The following is an 18,894-nucleotide window of genomic DNA, read 5'->3' on the forward strand; positions in this document are numbered from 1 at the left end:
TTGTGGTTATAACTTTCAATTTCCATGTTTGACCCGACATTTCTGATGTATTAAAAATTAAAGTAACCAGTTATATTTACGCCTTCACAAAAAAAGAATGGCTTTACATAAACAGGTGGCAGTATAGTTCTTTTTGGCCATTATTAAATTGTAATATTACAATTGCAAACTCTTCCCAGGCCCGTGCTCTTTCCGTTAGCCCATGGTGCTTCTCTAAATCAGCCAAGATCTCCTTGTCTTCCCTCCCAAACCCTGCCCTCTCCCTGACTTTCCCATCTCTGTTGAGGGCACTACCATCCTTCCCGTCTCACAAGCCTGCAACCTTGGTGTCATCCTCGACTCCGCTCTCTCATTCACCCCTCACATCCAAGCCGTCACCAAAACCTGCCGGTCTCAGCTCCGCAACATTGCCAAGATCCGCCCTTTCCTCTCCATCCAAACCGCTACCCTGCTCGTTCAAGCTCTCATCCTATCCTGTCTGGACTACTGCATCAGCCTTCTCTCTGATCTCCCATCCTCGTGTCTCTCCCCACTTCAATCCATACTTCATGCTGCTGCCCGGATTGTCTTTGTCCAGAAACGCTCTGGGCATGTTACTCCCCTCCTCAAAAATCTCCAGTGGCTACCAATCAACCTGCGCATCAGGCAGAAACTCCTCACCCTGGACTTCCAGGCTGTCCATCACCTCGCCCCCTCCTACCTCACCTCCCTTCTCTCCTTCTCCAGCCCAGCCCGCACCCTCCGCTCTTCCGCCGCTAATCTCCTTACTGTGCCTCGTTCTCGCCTGTCCCGCCATCGACCCCCGGCCCACGTCATCCCCCGGGCCTGGAATGCCCTCCCTCTGCCCATCCGCCAAGCTCGCTCTCTTCCTCCCTTCAAGGCCCTACTGAGAGCTCACCTCCTCCAGGAGGCCTTCCCAGACTGAGCCCCTTCCTTCCTCTCCCCCTCGTCCCCCCTCTCCATCCCCCCATCTTGCCTCCTTCCCTTCCCCACAGCACCTGTATATATGTATATTGTATATATGTATATATGTTTGTACATATTTGTTACTCTATTTATTTTACTTGTACATATCTATTCTATTTATTTTGTTGGTATGTTTGGTTTTGTTCTCTGTCTCCCCCTTTTGGACTGTGAGCCCACTGTTGGGTAGGGACTGTCTCTATATGTTGCCAACTTGTACTTCCCAAGCGCTTAGTACAGTGCTCTGCACACAGTAAGCGCTCAATAAATACGATTGATGATGATGATCTGATTAGTGGAATGTTCTAGGTGCATGTACAGAAGCAGCATAGTGAAGTGGACCGAGCAGGTGGCCTGGAAGTCAGAAGGTCATGGGTTCTAATTCCAGCTCTGCCACTTATCTGCCATGTGACTCTGGGCAAGTCACTTCACTTCTCTGGGCCTCAGTTACCTCATCTGTAAAGTGGGGATTGAGACTGTGAGCCCCACATGGGACAGGGACTGTGTCTAACCGATCTGCTTGTATACACCCAAGCTCTTAGTACAGTGCCTGGCACGTAGTTAGGCGCTTTACAAATACCATCATTATTATTATTATTATTATGTTTCATTTACTCAAGTTTCAAAAATGCTCTTCAATTGAAGACTCAACAAAGTTAGTATTACTAAATCTATACCATTTTGGCATGCTGGAATTTGAATTACGTTCAAATTAATAGCACAAGACTAAATACTGTGTGAAGAGGTTTATAAAAAAAAAACCTTGCCCTCAAGAAGTTTATAAAATACCACTGGTGTCTATCTGTAGCCTCCTAATGCTGATCCTCTACACAATCTTCTACCTCCTACCCAATCTGATTTTTCACCATATAGATATCATGTTAATGACAAAACACAAGCATTTACATCCCAATATTCCTTCCCCCATCCCCCAAACCCTCAAATTCAGTGTGAGATAGATGATAGCATTTATTAAGCGCTTACTATGTGCAAGCACTGTTCTAAGCGCTGGGGAGGTTACAAGGTGATCAGGTTGTCCCACGGGGGGCTCACAGTCTTCATCCCCATTTTACAGATGAGGTCACTGAGGCCCAGAGAAGTTAAGTGACTTGCCCAAAGTCACACAGCTGATAAGTGGCGGAGCCGGAATTTGAACCCATGACTTCTGACTCCAAAGCCCGTGCTCTTTCCACTGAGCCACGCTGCTTCTTTACTTCCTCAATGGAGGGAGCTTTGAGCATAAACTTTTCATCCCACTCAAGAACAGTGCACTATTTACTATATTAATGTCCAAAAGAGATAAGGACTTCTCTGGGTTCCAGTTAAACATATAGTCACAAATCTTTGCACAGTCTCCCCCTTTTAGACTGTGAGCCCACTACTGGGTAGGGACTGTCTCTATATGTTGCCAACTTGTACTTCCCAAGCGCTTAGTACAGTACTCTGCACACGGTAAGCGCTCAATAAATACGATTGATGATGATGATGATGATGAAGACAATGTCACAGAAACACCCAATAGATTTGCTTCAAAAGGGCTGATAAACTACTTAGGAAAATCATGACTTGGAAGTACTGTTTATATAATTCATAAATGATATAGCAAGTCACTTCTCTTGGTTAGCTATCTGGGCTCTGCAAAGTTTGTGCCATCTTCAAAGCAATTTTATAGTGTGGGGATTGCATTTTTGAAGCAACACGTCGAGGAAAACTACTACTGTAATAATAATAATGATGGTATTCTATGTGCGAAGCACTGTTCTAAGTGCTGGTGGGGGATACAAGGTGATCAGGTTGTCCCATATGGGGCTCACGGTCTTAATCCCTATTTGACAGATGAGGTCACCAGGCACAGAGAAGTTCAGTGACTTGCCCAAAGTCACACAGCTGACAATTGGCAGAGCTGGAATTAGAACCCATGACCTGTTCCAGTCCATATTTCACTCTGCTGCCTGGATCTAGACTGTGAGCCCGCTGTTGGGTAGGGACCATCTCTATATGTTGCCATCTTGTACTTGCCAAGCGCTTAGTACAGTGCTCTGCACACAGTAAGCGCTCAATAAATACGATTGATTGATTGATTGACCTCTGACTCCCAAGCCCAGGCTCTTTCCACTGAGCCGTGCTGCTTCTCTAGGTATTGTAGGCTAGGTACTGCAGTACCTAACCCATGCTCAACCCTGCAAACATATCATCAATTCTTCTAACATCTCGATGTGCAGAGTCTGAAGAATACCCCAGTTCTGCTACCACATTCTAGCAAAAACTTGTAGCGAAAACACACGCTGTCAGATTGAATTTAGTTCAAAATATAGCTGTTTTAACTCCTCGCTCTAACCAATATGTAGGCACATGAGGCTCCTCAAACGCTCTGTAGTTACTTGCAAATTCAGAAAGCTAATGACACCTCAATCTGTTAGCGCCTATAAGTTAATCAAAATAATCTGAGCACTAATTGTGCGAAAAGCACGGAACTAAATGTTTGAGAGCATACAACAGTGTCAGAACGTGGTCTCTGCCTTCACAAGTAGACAATCTAGCAGGGGAGACAGACCCAAAATAAGTTAGAGGGGGAAGCAACAGTATACCCCTATGTAACTGCCAGGAGCCTGGGGAAAGATATGGGAGCAAGAAATCACAGCAAGACAGAACAGAATGAGGTGCAGTGGGAGAGGAGCAAAGATTAGGGGACTCAGCTATTCTCCCTACCTGTAATCTATTTTAATGCTGGTCTCCTCCTCTAGTCTGTAAATTCCTTGTGGGTAGGGATCTCTCTGGCACTTAATACAGTGCTCTTCACAGTAAATGCTTAATAAACACTAATTTATTGGGGGAAACTATATATTCAGTACCTCAAAGTATCTCGAGAAGTAGCATGGCCTAGTGGAAACTGCACAGGGCTGGGAGTCAGAGGACTTGAGTTCTACTTCCAGCTCCATCACTTGGCTGTTTTGTGACCCTGGTGAAGTCATTTAACTCCCCTGTGCCTCAGTTACCTCATCTGTTAAATGGGGATTAAGACTGTGAGTCCCATGCGGGGACGTGGCTGTTGTCTAACCTGACTGGCTTGTATCTGCCCCAGTGCTTAGTACAGTGACTGGCACAGTCAGCACTTAAACACCGTTTTTAAAAAGTTAATGGGCATTTCAAATTGATGTGGAAGAGGAAGGGGCAGCCGTTGGAGGTTTTTGAGGAGTAGAGAGATGCATTAAGAGCAATGTTTTAGAAAGGTGGAGAGGCTGGAGGCAGAGATGAGTGAGGAGACCATACAGTAGTCAAGCTGAGATGGGATTCCTAGGACAGGGTGTAGCTGACTGGATGGAGAGGAATAGGCAGACCCAGGAATGGCTGTAGAGGGAAATCCAACAGGATGTGAGAATTCAACGCGAGGAATCAGGGATAATGTCATTAGTGCAAGTTCTGGAAAGAAGGAGGACGCTGACTGTCAACTGTGACGGGAAAGTTAGGTGTAGTTGATAGGAACAGGACCACAGCTTTGGGTGTGTTCTGAAGGACACAGCAAATTTACATTAATGTCTGTCTGCCCTTCTGGACTGTAAACATCTGTGGTCAGGAAACACTCTGTTACAACTGCTACACTGTACACTCCCCCAAGCTCTTAGTACTGTACTTTGCACACAGTAAGCGCTCAGTAAATGCCACTGGTGATGAAATCACCAACACCCAACAGCATGGTGACATTATGTAGTGTAGCCATATATGCAATACATATGTTAACTTTTAGTTTAGGAAATAATCTGATGTTAAGTACAAGTGAATACTAACCTTGCTTTGTAATGATCTGTAAATCTTGAAACTATTCAATATTTACAAGTCTTGTTACCTCACACCATGAAATTTTAAGAATTATATTTACCTCCCAAGACCTGCCACACAGTGAACAGCAATGCAACAGCCGGGTTCCTCACGGAATTTAGTTTTCACAAGATTTAGCCAATCATCAACAATCTGATTTGATGGTGGCGCACCATCATCAAAAGGCCAGTCCTAGAAGGGGAAAATGAGAAAAATGATTCCAACAGCCGTTAGGTATTTTTTTCACTACAACATTACATACTACGCTTTATTCATTTGACAAGTTAGTGCAATCAAATTTGAACAAGAAAAATACTTAATCTGGTGCTGAAAAGGACAGCAATCTCATTTTAGTTAAGAAAAAACCTACGGCAGACGTTCCATAAGGACTATAAGATATTAGGTCTCCGTCTTGTTCAGAACAAATGAAAGCATTGTGGTTTTGAGCCATTTTTCGTGTTCCTTCAAATGGAAAATTTAGTTTAGACTCCTGTAAAGTTAGGCAATCCACAAAGCAACATGTTAAAACTCAAGAAGATGAGATGGGTGTGAATTTGATCCAAGTAAAAGGCCAGAGACTGTCAAACTGATAGAGCTACACTGGGGGGGGGAGGAAACAATTTTGTTTAAATTGACTAGAATGGGAGACCAAAAACTATCTTTGGGAAGGAGAAATAGTTAAAGGAACTACTCTTATAGGCCCACAGCTCCCCACTGTAGGGACCAAACAGTCCTGCAAAAAGGTAAAGGAATTGCTCCTACCTAAGGTAAAAAGGAGTAATGAAATAAAATGCAGGCAAAACATTGATTCAAGGGGCTTCTAGGTGTACCTTAAGAATCAACCAAATTTATTGAGTTCTTACTGTGTGCAGAGTCCTGTATGTACTAACAGCTTGAAAGAGTACAATGTAACATTAACAGAGATGGTGGATACATTCTCTGCCCACAATAAGGAAATTTCAGAATGTTAGCTCTCCTCTACACTAAGTCCCTTGGTGACAGGGAATGTGCCTACCACCTCTGTAATTTTGTTGGATAATAATAATCCTGGTATTTGTTAAGCACTTACTATGTGCCAAGCACTGTTCTAAGCGCTGGGGAAGATACAAGGTAATCAGATTGTCCCACATGGGGCTCCCAGTCTTAATCCCCATTTTACATATGAGGTAACTGAGGCACAGGGAAGTGAAGTGACTTGCCCAAAGTCACACGGCTGACAAGTGACAGAGCCGGGATTAGAACCCACGATCTCTGACTCCCAAGCCTGTGCTCTTTCCGCTAAGCCACACTGCTTCTCTAGAGCATGGGCCCAGAAGTCAAAAGGACCTGAGTTCTAATTTCGGCTCTTGTCTGCTGTGTGACCTTGGCAAGTCGCAACTTCTCTGGGCCTCAGTTACCTCATCTGTAAAATGAGAATAAAGACTGAGAGTCCCATGTGGGACAGGGACTGTGTCCAATCTGAAGAGTTTGTTTCTACCCCGGCGCTGGTACAGTGCCTGGAATATAGTAAGTGCTTTAACAAATACCACAAAAAAAACCTGTTGTACTGTACTGCCTTCAATGCTTGGAACAGTGCTCTGCACACATTAAGTGCCACTGACCGATGGACTGAAAACATTAGTTTAAGACCTTATTTCTACCAACTTCTGGTGGCTAACCTAGACTCCGACTTAGATGTTGGAGACTATCTAGGGGTCTCCTGATGGCAAAGGCCTCCTTCTTCTGCTCAGTACATGGGAAAAGAATCCAACCCCCTCACGGTATCTTTTTGATAATCAATTCAATACCTGGGATAATGATTCTTGCTGTTCCATATATCTGACGTCTCCACTAAGTTTGTGAGCCCCACGGGGGCCAGGGACTGTCTCAATTGATTTTCCTGTATTTCCTCCAGTGATTGGTAGGGTACCCAGAAGTGCTTAATAAGTGTTATCTCTTTAGGTGGGGTAATTGCAAGGTTATTTATTTCCAAAAGTAAGCTCAAGTCAACAGGCAATTAAAGGTGTTAGGAACATTAAGACAAATTGGGCTAAGAGGAACACTGGAACCCAATTAAGCCAAGAGTAAACAGAACAAGCACTCAACAACAATCACCAGGCAAAAATCAAGGTGGGGGCCAGGTTATTTCTTGGCTATGGAATATGAGCTGCAAGTCTGAATTGTCTTCTATTTTAAAAGCTTCTCGGAATTAAACTGAGATTACAAATGCCTGAAATCTGAGATTGACTTCAGGGCTCTTTCATCCAGAGGGTACATGCCAAAAGGAAGTTTTCGTGAGTTTTGCTACACTTTAATCGTGAATCACATGCAAAAAAAAAAGGGTGGCCAAACCTAGCTACCTCAGACACACGGAAGCCACAGCACAGTCAAGTGTTTTTTTGTGCCTTCTTAGGACATGTATTCTCACTGGGCACACAGGGACTTTGGTGCATGTGCGAGACATTTCTGCAACATGCTCGGAGAACCATTCAAAACAGATTTTCCTGAACAAGAGGCCTATATTCCAACAACCTTCATACGCTGCACACAGTAAGCTCTCAATAAATACGATAATACAACATTTATAATTCTAACATTAAGATTTTGAATAACGGAGGGTGTATGGGATAGTTCCTGACCCATTTGTGATTTTAGTCTAGCAAGAAAGACATTCTAAGCTCATGTGGAATATCAAGTCAAGAGCAGGGTGGCCTAGTGGAAAGAGCAAAGGCCTGGGGGAGTCACAAGACCTGGGCTCTGACTCCAGCTCTGCCACACACCTGCTGTGTGCCTCTGGGCAAGTTACTTGTTTTCTGTGCCTCAGTTTCCTCAACCTGTAAAAGGGGGACTCAATACCTGTTCTCCTACTTTGCCTGAGTCCCGTGTGAGACACAGACTGTGTCAAACCTGATTATCTTTAATCTACCCCAGCACTTACAATGGTGTTTGACACCTAGCGAGTGCTTAATCCATTACTGCTATTTTAAAAGAGCAAAATGGTAAAGAACCAGATGGCTGTACTAAAGCTGTTTAAGAGTCAAAACATGGACCAACAACTATAAAAAGACATAAGGATGCAGGAACCATTTCTAATATGGAATAACAGGACTAGTCCCACTGAGCACATGGCACCTTTCGGGCAACTATGACATCACTGCACATGCACGGCTGTACCACAGCCATTGTGCTTGCAGTGGCATAACTTGTTGCAGTCTTCACTTGCCTGAAGAGACAAGGAGAACATGTGTTTTCAATCCATTGATGTTATTTGACCACTTACTACGTGCAGAGCACTGTACTCAGCATTTGGGAGAGTACAATTCAACAGAGCTGGCAGACATACTCCCTGCCCACCAGGAGCTTGCAGCCTAGGAACAACTTCAAGTGCCAATTCAGTGCTCTGCACACAGTAGGCTTGCAATACATGTGATTTGGATACATGTGATTAAGCGCTTAGTACAGTGCTCTGCACACAGTAAGCGCTCAATAAATACAATTGATGATTTGGAGGTTGCTCCATTCCCAGATGCCAGTAAAGCAAAAGGGAACGGATTCTTGTCTGGAAAGGCTGTGTTTCTGCATTTCAAGCCACACTGTTCCATCTAGCCCCCAAATCAGTACTGAGTAATTTACAACCTTTAGGACTCATGAACCTCCTTAATGATTAGTACAAAAAAAAAAAAAAAGGTTTAAGTGGAGATCTAGCCAATTCCAAGTGTCCTGTATTAATACCGAAGACACCGAAAGTGACGCACTCAATTTCACAAAATGTCTCAAATTAGGTAGGAATCATTTATATTTCAACGGTATGCTCAAGTGACAAAATGAAAACATCAATTAAGGTTCCCAATTAAAAACATTATCTGTATTTTAAAAAAACTGAAGTACCTTGCATAATAAAGAATAACCTGTACCATAGTATAATAAGCTAAGATTTGAGGCCCCTCTCAGGATCATGCCTGGAGAGTTTCCAGTACTCTACCAGTCTTGACTATGGGAGGGAGAGCCAATCAAGAGGCTGTCTTGATGAAATCAATAAAGAATAAAGCCTCATGAACCTCTTTAATGATTAGTACAAAAAAAAAAGGTTTAAGTAGAGATCTAGCGGATTCCAGGTGTCCTGTATTAATATTGAAGACACCGAAAGTGACGCGCTCAATTTCACAGAATGTCTCAAATTAGGTAGGAATCATTTATATTTCAACGGTATGCTCAAGTGACAAAATGAAAACATCAATTAAGGTTCCCAATTAAAAGCATTACCTGTATTTTAAACAAACTGAAGTACCTTGCATAATAAAGAATAACCTGTACCATAGTATAATAAGCTAAGATTTGAGGCCCCTCTCAGGATCATGCCTGGAGAGTTTCCAGTTACTCTACCAGTCTCGACTATGGGAGGGAGACCCATTCCATTTCTAACTTGGCCAGTGGCTAGCGAGTGGAAGACAATCTGCTAAAAGTTAAAACTCCCCTGTGCTGGGCAGCAGCGGCATGGGAGAGAGTCGAGGGTGGAAGCCCCACCAGAACGACTGCAGATGGAGGTGGGGTGTTCTGGGAGAGATGCGTCCATGGTGTCGTTATGAGTCGGAGACAACTTGAGAGCATAAGACAAAATTTGAGGACTGGGGCGAGAGATGGGCATTTTTTCAATTATGTGGGAAGCATAAATTACCTCAATGGAAGAAAAAAGGATCAAATGTTAGCCTCTCAATTAGTTCTCCAAAGTGACTTGTATCCGTAAGTTGTTTCCACACGTTTATTTTTGGTGAAATACTAACAGAGCTCATAAGTGAAAATTTACTAACAAGGTAGGAGAAAACATGATTTCAAACCACTTACGAGAACTTGAATGCCTTCTTTTTCCACAAGAGCGGTGTCATAGGTGGCTTCACAGACTCTGACCACTGTGGTAACTCCGTATTTCTTAAGCTCCTTTAAAAAAAAAAAAAGATGACAAAGAACATCTGCTTCAGAATATTCTCTACTGTGGTATCAATGGTATCACTACAACGATCACTGAGTTCATAAAACGCTTAAATAAATATTTGGAATGGTGATTGTTTTCATATGCTACAATAAAACAGTACTTGATAACACATTTCTGTTGGACTAGAAATCTAATTGCTAGTTTACTGACCCTCCATTTTTCTTCAAGTATTTTAATTTTAAAGAGAAAAAGGCAAGGAATGACTTAGTTCTTTAAAAAATAACAATAAAAAAATTTACTTTTCCTAGACCCACTAATCTGCTTTCCCTAACAGTAATGCATTCAGCTAAAAATCGTTAAAATAAATGGTTTAACCTCTCTGTCCCACAATTCCTTTAACTGTAAAATACAGAGAAACAGCCTGCCCCTTCCTATCTCAGAGGGATGTCTTGACGAAATCAATCAAGGTTAAAAACATGTTTTATCTATGTCTACTTCCCGTCTGTGTTGTCTCTCCAGTGCTTAGTACAATGCTCTGTAGACTTAAAAGGTATTATTACTACCTACTTTGGGGGATGAAGAGAGCACTTTCCCCTCAACAAGATTGTTTGATGTCATATGGTTGGTAGTAGTGGTTCACAAAATTGTGAGCAATTTTTAGTTGTGAGCTTTTCTTAATCCATATCCTATTGAAATTAAAGAATTAAATTCCTCTCCTTATATAGAGCCACTTGTCCTGTAAATTCTAAATATTGTAAATTTGGAATTAATTTCAGCCATGCTAGTTTCTCAAAACGTGAAAAGCTCCACGTTTACAGTAATGTCAGTCTTGATAAAATAAAATCAGTGGATATTTTCATTTACCCTTACTGATGGAGTAGGTGGGAGATACACACACCAGGCCATTTGTCTTCTCTAGGTGCAAGACTGGGTCTGGCATGGACATTTTGATTAAAATTTCTGTCAGCTGGAACCAGACACTAGTTGCAAGCTAAAGGGTGTATGCATGGATGGGTTTGTCCTGCAGCTATTCAGCTTTTTGAGGATTTTTTTTTAAAAAGGTATTTGTTAAGAGCTATGTGTCAGGCACTGTACTAAGCACTAGGGTAGACACAAGATAATCAGGTTGGACACGGAACATATCCCACAAGGGGCTCACAGTCTTAATCCCCATGTTACAGATGAGGTAATTGAGGCACATAATTTTTTTTAATGGTATTTGTTAAACACTATGTGCAATAGTAAGTGCAGGGATAGATACAAGCTAATCAGGATGGATACGGTTTCTGTTCCACATGGGGCTCAGTCTTAATCCTCCTTTTGCAGATGAGGTACCTGATGAGGAAGAGAAGTGATTTTCCCAAGGTCACACAACTGACATGTGGGGGAGCAGGGATTAGAACCCAGCTCTGAGTCCCAGACCTTTGCTCTATCCACTAGGCCATGCTGCTTTTTTTTGTCACTGGATAAGCAGAAATTAGGAAGGCCAATACTTAACTAAGTCATATTCATAATTGAGGAAATGGCTTCCTCTCTTCCCTCTAACTGAATTAATGTTTTAGTTTAGCAACAGTGATCACTAAAGTTCCGGATTCTGTGAGAATGAGACAGCTAAATGTGTTAAATCTTTTATAAAGAAGTAAATGTGACCTTTTAAATGGAATGGAAACTCAGTTTAGGGATACTTTATTCAAAGCTGAAAAATGTTTTTCATGAGGATTAACAGTATTTATTGATCACTTGGGCACAGAATAAGCACGCAATAGTCATAGCAATGGAAGTTATTAAGCACTTACTTGGGGCAGAGCACTATACCGCACAGAGAATACACAGGAGGAGACTGTACCTGTTTTTTTTCTAAAGTGGTAACATTGCTTAATCATGTCCTGTTTATTTTTATGAATATGTAAACATCCCTGTCTAAATGACAGCAATGACCATGAAAAGGAACAGATATAACATTTTAAAGTCCTTAAAAGAGAATACAGTCGCTACACATGAAAGTGGAAGGAATTAGACATTTATAATATTCTACCAACCTTACCTCTATAAATTTGTTTAAGGTTGCATTGGTTGGGTTGTGTGTGATAAGAAACCTCATGTTCTTGTAGGTGATTTCCACAGGAGCTGGGCGGTTCATTCGAGCCATGTTAATTTAGTTAAACGCGCAACAAGATTATGAAGGATTTAAAAATTCTAATAGAGAAATGCTATAAAGAAACGGAGTCTGCTTCACTCTACTCCACTTGAAATTCTCAGTGCCTTACGTATGAAGTTGGAGCAATGGGAAATGAAATGAATCTCCTAACAAGAAGCAGCAATTCTTCGATCCAGTAATACTGAGGCAAAAGAAAGGCAGTGCACCGAGGTTTACCCCATCCAGGTCAGATTCTCCTTTGTAAAAATGCTCTGCCAGTTTCAATTCAACACTTCTTATCCAGTTTAACCGCTCTTAAGGGGGCTTCTTGGTGGAGTAATAATAAATTTCTACAGTTCACTTGTCTGCATAGAGGTCGTGCTGTGCCTGGCAGTAGTCTCCACTGTCCTTCAGAAACTCCATAAATGTGTGACCAAAAACACCACAGAACTGCTGTAAAGAAAAAAAAAGGGGGGAGGGGGGGAGAGAGACATTTTAGTAGACTTCAATTTTAAAATGAAGACTGCTTGACCAAGGAGACAACAGTTTTTACATTTTAATTGTGTTGCATATTGGTTTCACGGTGCTTGAGGTAGACTTTGACATATTGGCAACCTTTTAACGTTGCCATGTCAGGCCAAAGGGAAGTGAGAGGAGGCCAAGAGGGAAGTGGGCTGGGCCGTTGGGTTGAGGCCGTTCGGGTCACTGCTCGGCACCTCACCAACACTCCAAATTCCTGGGTTCCCGCAAACCACCCCTAGCCCTCAACGAAGCAGAAATGGCCATGAAAGGAAAAGGAACATGGGGCCCAGCATACTGAGGAGGGAGGTCCCAGTACCAGTAGACAAGTGTGAGACCCCAGAACAGCGGCAACCACCAAGAGCAAGGGCTACTTTGGACTATGTGCTGAAAGTGGCCAGAGCCTGAGGCTTGAAAGGCTAAGCCGATTTTTCAGCATTCACTTGTATAATTTATGATTTCATTATAATAATGCAGCCTGGGAGGTAAGCTGATGAAAAAAAAAATCGCTAAGCAAGTCACGCCTTTCAAATAGAGAATTATCTACTCGGCAGGAACTTTCTTCAAAATCCAACTTTTAGATCCCTTGTCCTTCTAAAAAGCTAAAATCATTCCTGAAGTTATATTTCTTAAGCATCTTTTAAATTGTGGAATAAGGCTGTCTTGTCTGGGTATTCTTTTACCACCATTTCAATTATAAACATAAAATTCCAAAAATCATCTTTTATACCACCTTTTCAATGCAGTATACCAAATACCTAAGTATTCCCATTCTCTTTAAATCAGAGACCACTGCTCTCCTCATCTTCAAAGCCCTTCTGAAATCCTATCTCCTTTAAGGTCTTTCCCAATCTCTCGTCTCCCCATATTATAACCCTGAACTGCCACTTCTGCACCACACCCATACTTACAACCTCCCACGGCATTTATGTAAATCATAAATACTCCACTAAAACACTAGATCAAATACACATCCCCCTTTTCTTCCACCAACATGTAAATTACTTTGATGCCTACCATCCACCCATTTTATTATATACTCAAGCTTAGGGATCATGTTCATACTGTGTGTAGGGCACTGTACTAAGTGCTTGGGTGAGTACAAAAAGCAGCGTGGCCTTGTGGAAATAACATGGGCCTGGGTTCTAGTACTGCTTCCACCACTTGTCTGCTGTGTGACCTTGGGCAAGTCACTTCTCTGGGCCTCAGTTACCTCATCTGTGAAGTAGGGATTGACACTGCGAGCCCCGCGTGGGACAGGGACTGTGTCTGACCAGGTTTGCTTGTGCCCACCCTCTCAGTACAGTGCCTGGCACTTAGTAAGTGTTTAACAAATACCACAATTATTATTACAATGTGACAAAGTTGGTAGACACATTCCTTGTATCTATTACTCTATTTATTTATGTATTATTATTCTATTTATTTTATTTGTACATATTCTATTTATTTTATTTTGTTAATATGTTTTGTTTTGTTCTCTGTCTTCCCCTTCTAGACTGTGAGCCCACTGCTGGGTAGGTACAGTGCTCTGCAAACAGTAAGCGCTCAATAAATATGATTAATGAATGAATCATGTCTAAGAATAACAACTCTGCTATTTATTAAACACTTACTACGTCAAGGACTGTTAAGCACAGGAGTACATATGACAATCATAAATATGACTGAATAAATATTGGACAGGGCTCAAAATCTTAAGAGGTAAGGCGATCAGGCATACTATTGATTGATTGTGGAATTTGGGAGGACAGTAAGTAGGAATTTAATGATTAGCTTCTACGTATTTCAATAAAAAGGACTTCACAAAAGTTTGAGATGGTTAGCCCTCCGAGGGCAAGGGATTGTGTTTTGGTCATCCTTTATTCTATTCTCTCCCAGGACTCAGCACTCAGTGTCACTGAATGAAATTCAGGTTCAAATGGAATCTGGTTAGATTCCATCTAAATCCAGTGTTTTAAAAAAGAATGAGCTGGCAGGACAGTCATGCACCTCTATATTTAAAATGGTCAGACGGGCAGCAAAATAAAACTAAAATAAAATGAATCGAGCTATTTTCAGGTGCTCAGCTACCACGGAGAGTAAAAAAACTTTCAGCAAATATAAACATGTTAAATTTAGTAAGCAAATGGGGAGGTTTCAGGCTTAACAAGTCTGCGTCCCTAATAGTTTACTCATAGGATAAATAAAAAAAATTAACCTTTACATTTTTAAATGTTACTTCACTGTTAAATCTCTGAGCATTCCCACATTAGACAGAACTGTATTAGACCCCCTGGAGTTTACAAATTCTTGACTTTTAAATGTACCCTTCAAGGAGTTTACAGTCTGGTGGGGGAATAAAAAATGAACAGGGTATAGTTTAAAACATTCCTGAATTCAATGTTTCTGCTTATCAGGGGCTGTAATCCCCCCCCCCCCCCCCCACACACACACACAAAAAAAAGTGACTAACTGATTTCTTGGGATGGACAGTATCAAGGACTTTGTGGCATACTGGGACTGCTTCAACTTTCTCAGGCAACAGATGAGTCTCCCAGAGACACCTGAGCAGCCCACAGTTTCCCATAGTAATAGGCAGTCAAAGATGGAGGGAGAGGGAAGTTAATAACAACTCCCCTCCCTCCCTCTCTCCAGCCCCCACCCGCCCCCAGGACGTAAACTTCTTGTTGGGAGGGATCAGGTCTACCAACTCTCTTATTTAGTAGTGTGTGTGTGAAGCGTTTACTGTGTAAAAATACTTTTCAAAGCACTAGGATAGATGCAAATTTATTGGGTTGGAGAATCCCTGTCCTACACGGAGCTCAATTTAACTAGGAGGGAGAACAGGTTTGAATCCATTTTACAGATGAGGAAACTGAGTACTAGAGAATTTATGTGACTTGCCCAAGTTCACATAGTAAGCAACTGGCAGAGCCTGGATTAGAAGGCAGGTCTTCTGACTCCCAAGCCCTTTCCAGTAGGCCATGCTGCTCCTCCGCTGTATTAATAATAATAATGGCATTTGTTAAGTGTGTGAAGCACTGTTCTAAGCTCAGGATTGTATTTGTCCAAGCAATTAGGACCGTGCTCTGCAGGGAAATACCACTGACTGATTAATTATCCAGTTCTATAACAAGAGTTTTGCATTCTTGTAGAATTTAAGAAAAACATTCAGTAATCACCCCAGCATCTTACACACATGCACAACTGTTTCTTTTGACAGGCTACAACCACAGACATGAGTTGTCAGAAAAGCATCCCCTAGTTCATCAACATGTTCTAATAATAACAAAACCAAAAACAAACCAAAATAAAACCAAAAACCAAGTTTTGAAAGACGTGTTCCATTTCTTCTCCCAGTCTCATGCAGCTAACTTGGAGCCTAAAGTCCACCTCTCCTAGGTGCAGGAAGACAGATGACCAAGAACAGGTCCTTGTGGTGGGATCCATAGCCCCTAGAACACTGGTAGCTAACTCCCCACCCGACACCAAAAACACAAAAACCTTAGTTTAGGTTGGAAGCAGAGAACCACAGACCCTTTTCCACAACAGGCAGCAGGATGAAGCAGAGGGAACACCCAGAGGGTCAGAAAGAAACACCAGAAAGGGAAAGAAACAAGTCCATCATTTAACCCAGGTCACGAGTAATGTTTTCTAAAAAAAAAGACTATAATCCAACTACTCAAAATTGTTGGCCACGCATAACTGTGTTACCTTAAGGATGCCCCACATGCACGTGTTCTGATCACTGATGCTTTCATTTTACTTCCACACATTTTCACCCAGTTATTAATACACGATGAGTCTGGCAAAGGAAGTCTCGAGTTTCTGGCTAGTTACCATAGTCCAAAGTGAGGTGAAACCAAATGGCTAGTTAGTGGTTTTGTGCCGGTCAAACTCTAGTTAAGATCTCCTAGGCGACTCTAAGAGCAATTGTTTTGGCTGGTGGGTCCTCCCAGTATGTGCACTTGTGTGTTTGGGGGCGTTTCAAACCGTAGAAAGAGTAGCCAGCCATGGCAGCTCAGATTTGTCTTCAAGTAAGCCGTAGATGGATGTCAGAAATCCCAACATATTGCAACCAAGAATTTAGGTTTGTATGAGGGGAAACTGACGGTCTGGCGAGCTTGGGGGTAGACACAGAGCTCACTGTGGGTGAAGTTGCTGTACTTCAGGAAATACACAGCCAGCTTGGATCCATCCCACGGGCTGTAGTTTTGCCCACCTCTGATCGGGAATGTGCCATATACCTCAGTCTTAATTCTGGTCAGTTCAGTTCGGCGAGTTAGCTGTGATGAACACCATGACAGAAGTTGCCAAAACTTCCCTCAACTTGCTAATTGCCATTATAGTGACTTATAATGATTAGATGTCTGGGCCACAACAATCCTATAAAGTTGCAGTAAGGTCAGATTTCAGAGAATACCCTACCTCTAAAGCCTAAAAGGCAGTCTTTTCATATCAAGACATAATAATAATAATAATAATAATAATGGCATTTATTAAGCACTTACTATGTGCAAAGCACTGTTCTAAGCGCTGAGGAGGTCACAAGGTAATGAGGTTGTCCCACGGGGGGCTCACAGTCTTAACCCCCATTTTACAGATGAGGGAACTGAGGCCCAGAGAAGTTAAGTGACTTGCACAAAGTCGCACAGCTGGCAAGTGGCAGAGCTGGGATTTGAACCCATGACCTCTGACTCCAAAGCCCGTGCTCTTTCCACTGAGCCACGCTGCTTCTCTGCAGAGTGCTGCAGTTTTAGTTAGTAATATTGACAAACTTTCTTGGGAGTTTCTCTACTTTCACTGTACTTTTGTACACATTGTTTCACACATCCTACTTGGGCATCCCCTCCTAGTTCTGAGTTATTTTATGCCTGTGTACCCTGCTGGATTGTAAACTCCCTGTGAACAGGTATCGAGTAATTTTCTACCATTTCCTCCTGTGTACTTTAGTACAGTGTGCCACCCACAGTAAGTGCTCGGTAAAAAAAGCAAATGACAAGCACTTCTACCTATTTAAAGGAAACCACCCAAACCACTCATTTCGCTGATAATGGCCCTCTGCCCTACCAAATATCACAAACCTGGTAACTGGACATGTGATGGAGAGGTCTAGGCTGATGAAACCTAAGTTTCAGGAAATCTACAATAATGAAAATACTACTTCCCACTAAGAAGTTATTAGTGGTTGGAACGGCAGCTACCACCAATAAACAAAATTCAAACACGACAATCTTAATTTTTCCGAGAGTGGATTGGTTTAGGCCTCTTTATTCTCCTCTTTGTTAACTTTCCGTTCATTTTCACTACTAGCTCTTCCAGGTTGAAGAGTTAAGAAAACAGAAGTGAAAATCTGATGTTAACTTTACTGCTTAAAAGTAATTCTGCTAAGGCTGTAATTTTAGTTAAGAAATGTGGTTTAAGGCTACTATTTTCTTCACCTTATATTTTCCACTGTTTCCTAGACTAAGCAAAAACATCTCAACAACTCTTCCCTCAAAAGGCGAAGGGAAGGATGGGGAAGCATCAGGGCAAGAACTGAAGAAGGGATTAGGAAAAGTGCAACATTATACCTCCCCTCCCCCCACCCTTGTCAACAGGCAGAGGGAAATTCTTATAAGAATTTCCTTTGGACACTCGATATCTGCCCCACCCCCAATCCCACAGAGATTATATACAGCCCTACTGAGAGCTCACCTCCTCCAGGAGGCCTTCCCAGACTGAGCCCCCTCCTTCCTCTCCCCATCCCCCCAGCCCGACCTCCTTCTCCTCCCCACAGTACCTGTATATATGTTTGTACAGATTTATACTCTATTTTACTTGTACATATTTACATAGTCTATTTACTTTATTCTGTTAATATGTTTTGTTTTGTTGTCTGTCTCCCCCTTCTAGACTGTGAGCCCACTGTTGGGTAGGGACCGTCTCTATATGTTGCCAACTTGTCCTTCCCAAGTGCTCTGCACACAGTAAGTGCTCAATAAATACGATTGAATGGATGAACTCAAAATTATTCTAAATTACTTAACCACATTAACGTCTTTCTCCTCTAGACTGTAAGCTTGTTATGGGCAGGGAACGATCTGCTAATTATGTACTCTCCCAGGTGCTTAGTACAGAGCTCTGCACACAGTCGATAAGACTGATTGTTTCAGAAGTTTGAGTGGTTTTAAGGAGGGTTGGGGACATATCTCCAAGGCCTACAAAGATGGGGATCATCACTGCCTACCACGAATTGGTCAGCAATTTTCCCTGTACAACAGTCACTTGGCAAAGCATGATCACTGGAGTCGGCGTACCATAATCTCTTTCCCATCCCCCCGCAAAACAGAAAACTCTATGTGTTTCTACACAATTTACTACGCACTGAAGATGTTCCTCGGGGGATGCTTTGCCTTTCATCTCAACTCCACTTTACCGTTTGTCTTCCCTACCGAAAGACCATTGCAACACTTAATGCCTACTAAAACATGTGTTTGGGTGAACTACGTAATAAATGAAGCAATAATAAGAATAATAACGCTAGCATTTGTTAAGCGCTTACGATATGCCAAGCATTGTTCTAAGC

At 42.1% G+C, this 18,894-nt stretch overlaps 1 protein-coding gene across 4 annotated transcripts in view; it reads right to left on the reverse strand.

Moving 5' to 3' along the window:
- PTP4A1 (protein tyrosine phosphatase 4A1) overlaps positions 1–18,894 on the reverse strand; it is a 30,087-nt gene that overhangs the window by 5,565 nt on the left and 5,628 nt on the right. For 2 of the 4 annotated variants that reach the window (XM_038770142.1, XM_038770149.1), the window contains exons 2-4: positions 11,733–12,278; positions 9,601–9,693; positions 4,841–4,971 (exon numbers count right to left, since the gene is read on the reverse strand). In XM_038770142.1, coding sequence (XP_038626070.1) covers positions 4,841–4,971; positions 9,601–9,693; positions 11,733–11,837 — 329 coding nt within the window. In that variant the 5' untranslated portion in view covers positions 11,838–12,278. The remainder of the gene's footprint in view (positions 1–4,840; positions 4,972–9,600; positions 9,694–11,732; positions 12,279–18,894) is intronic. The other 2 variants (XM_038770158.1, XM_038770215.1) reach the window with 1 other exon arrangement.

Source organism: Tachyglossus aculeatus, chromosome 1 (genome assembly GCF_015852505.1).
Source record: "Tachyglossus aculeatus isolate mTacAcu1 chromosome 1, mTacAcu1.pri, whole genome shotgun sequence".
Lineage (NCBI taxonomy): Eukaryota > Metazoa > Chordata > Mammalia > Monotremata > Tachyglossidae > Tachyglossus > Tachyglossus aculeatus.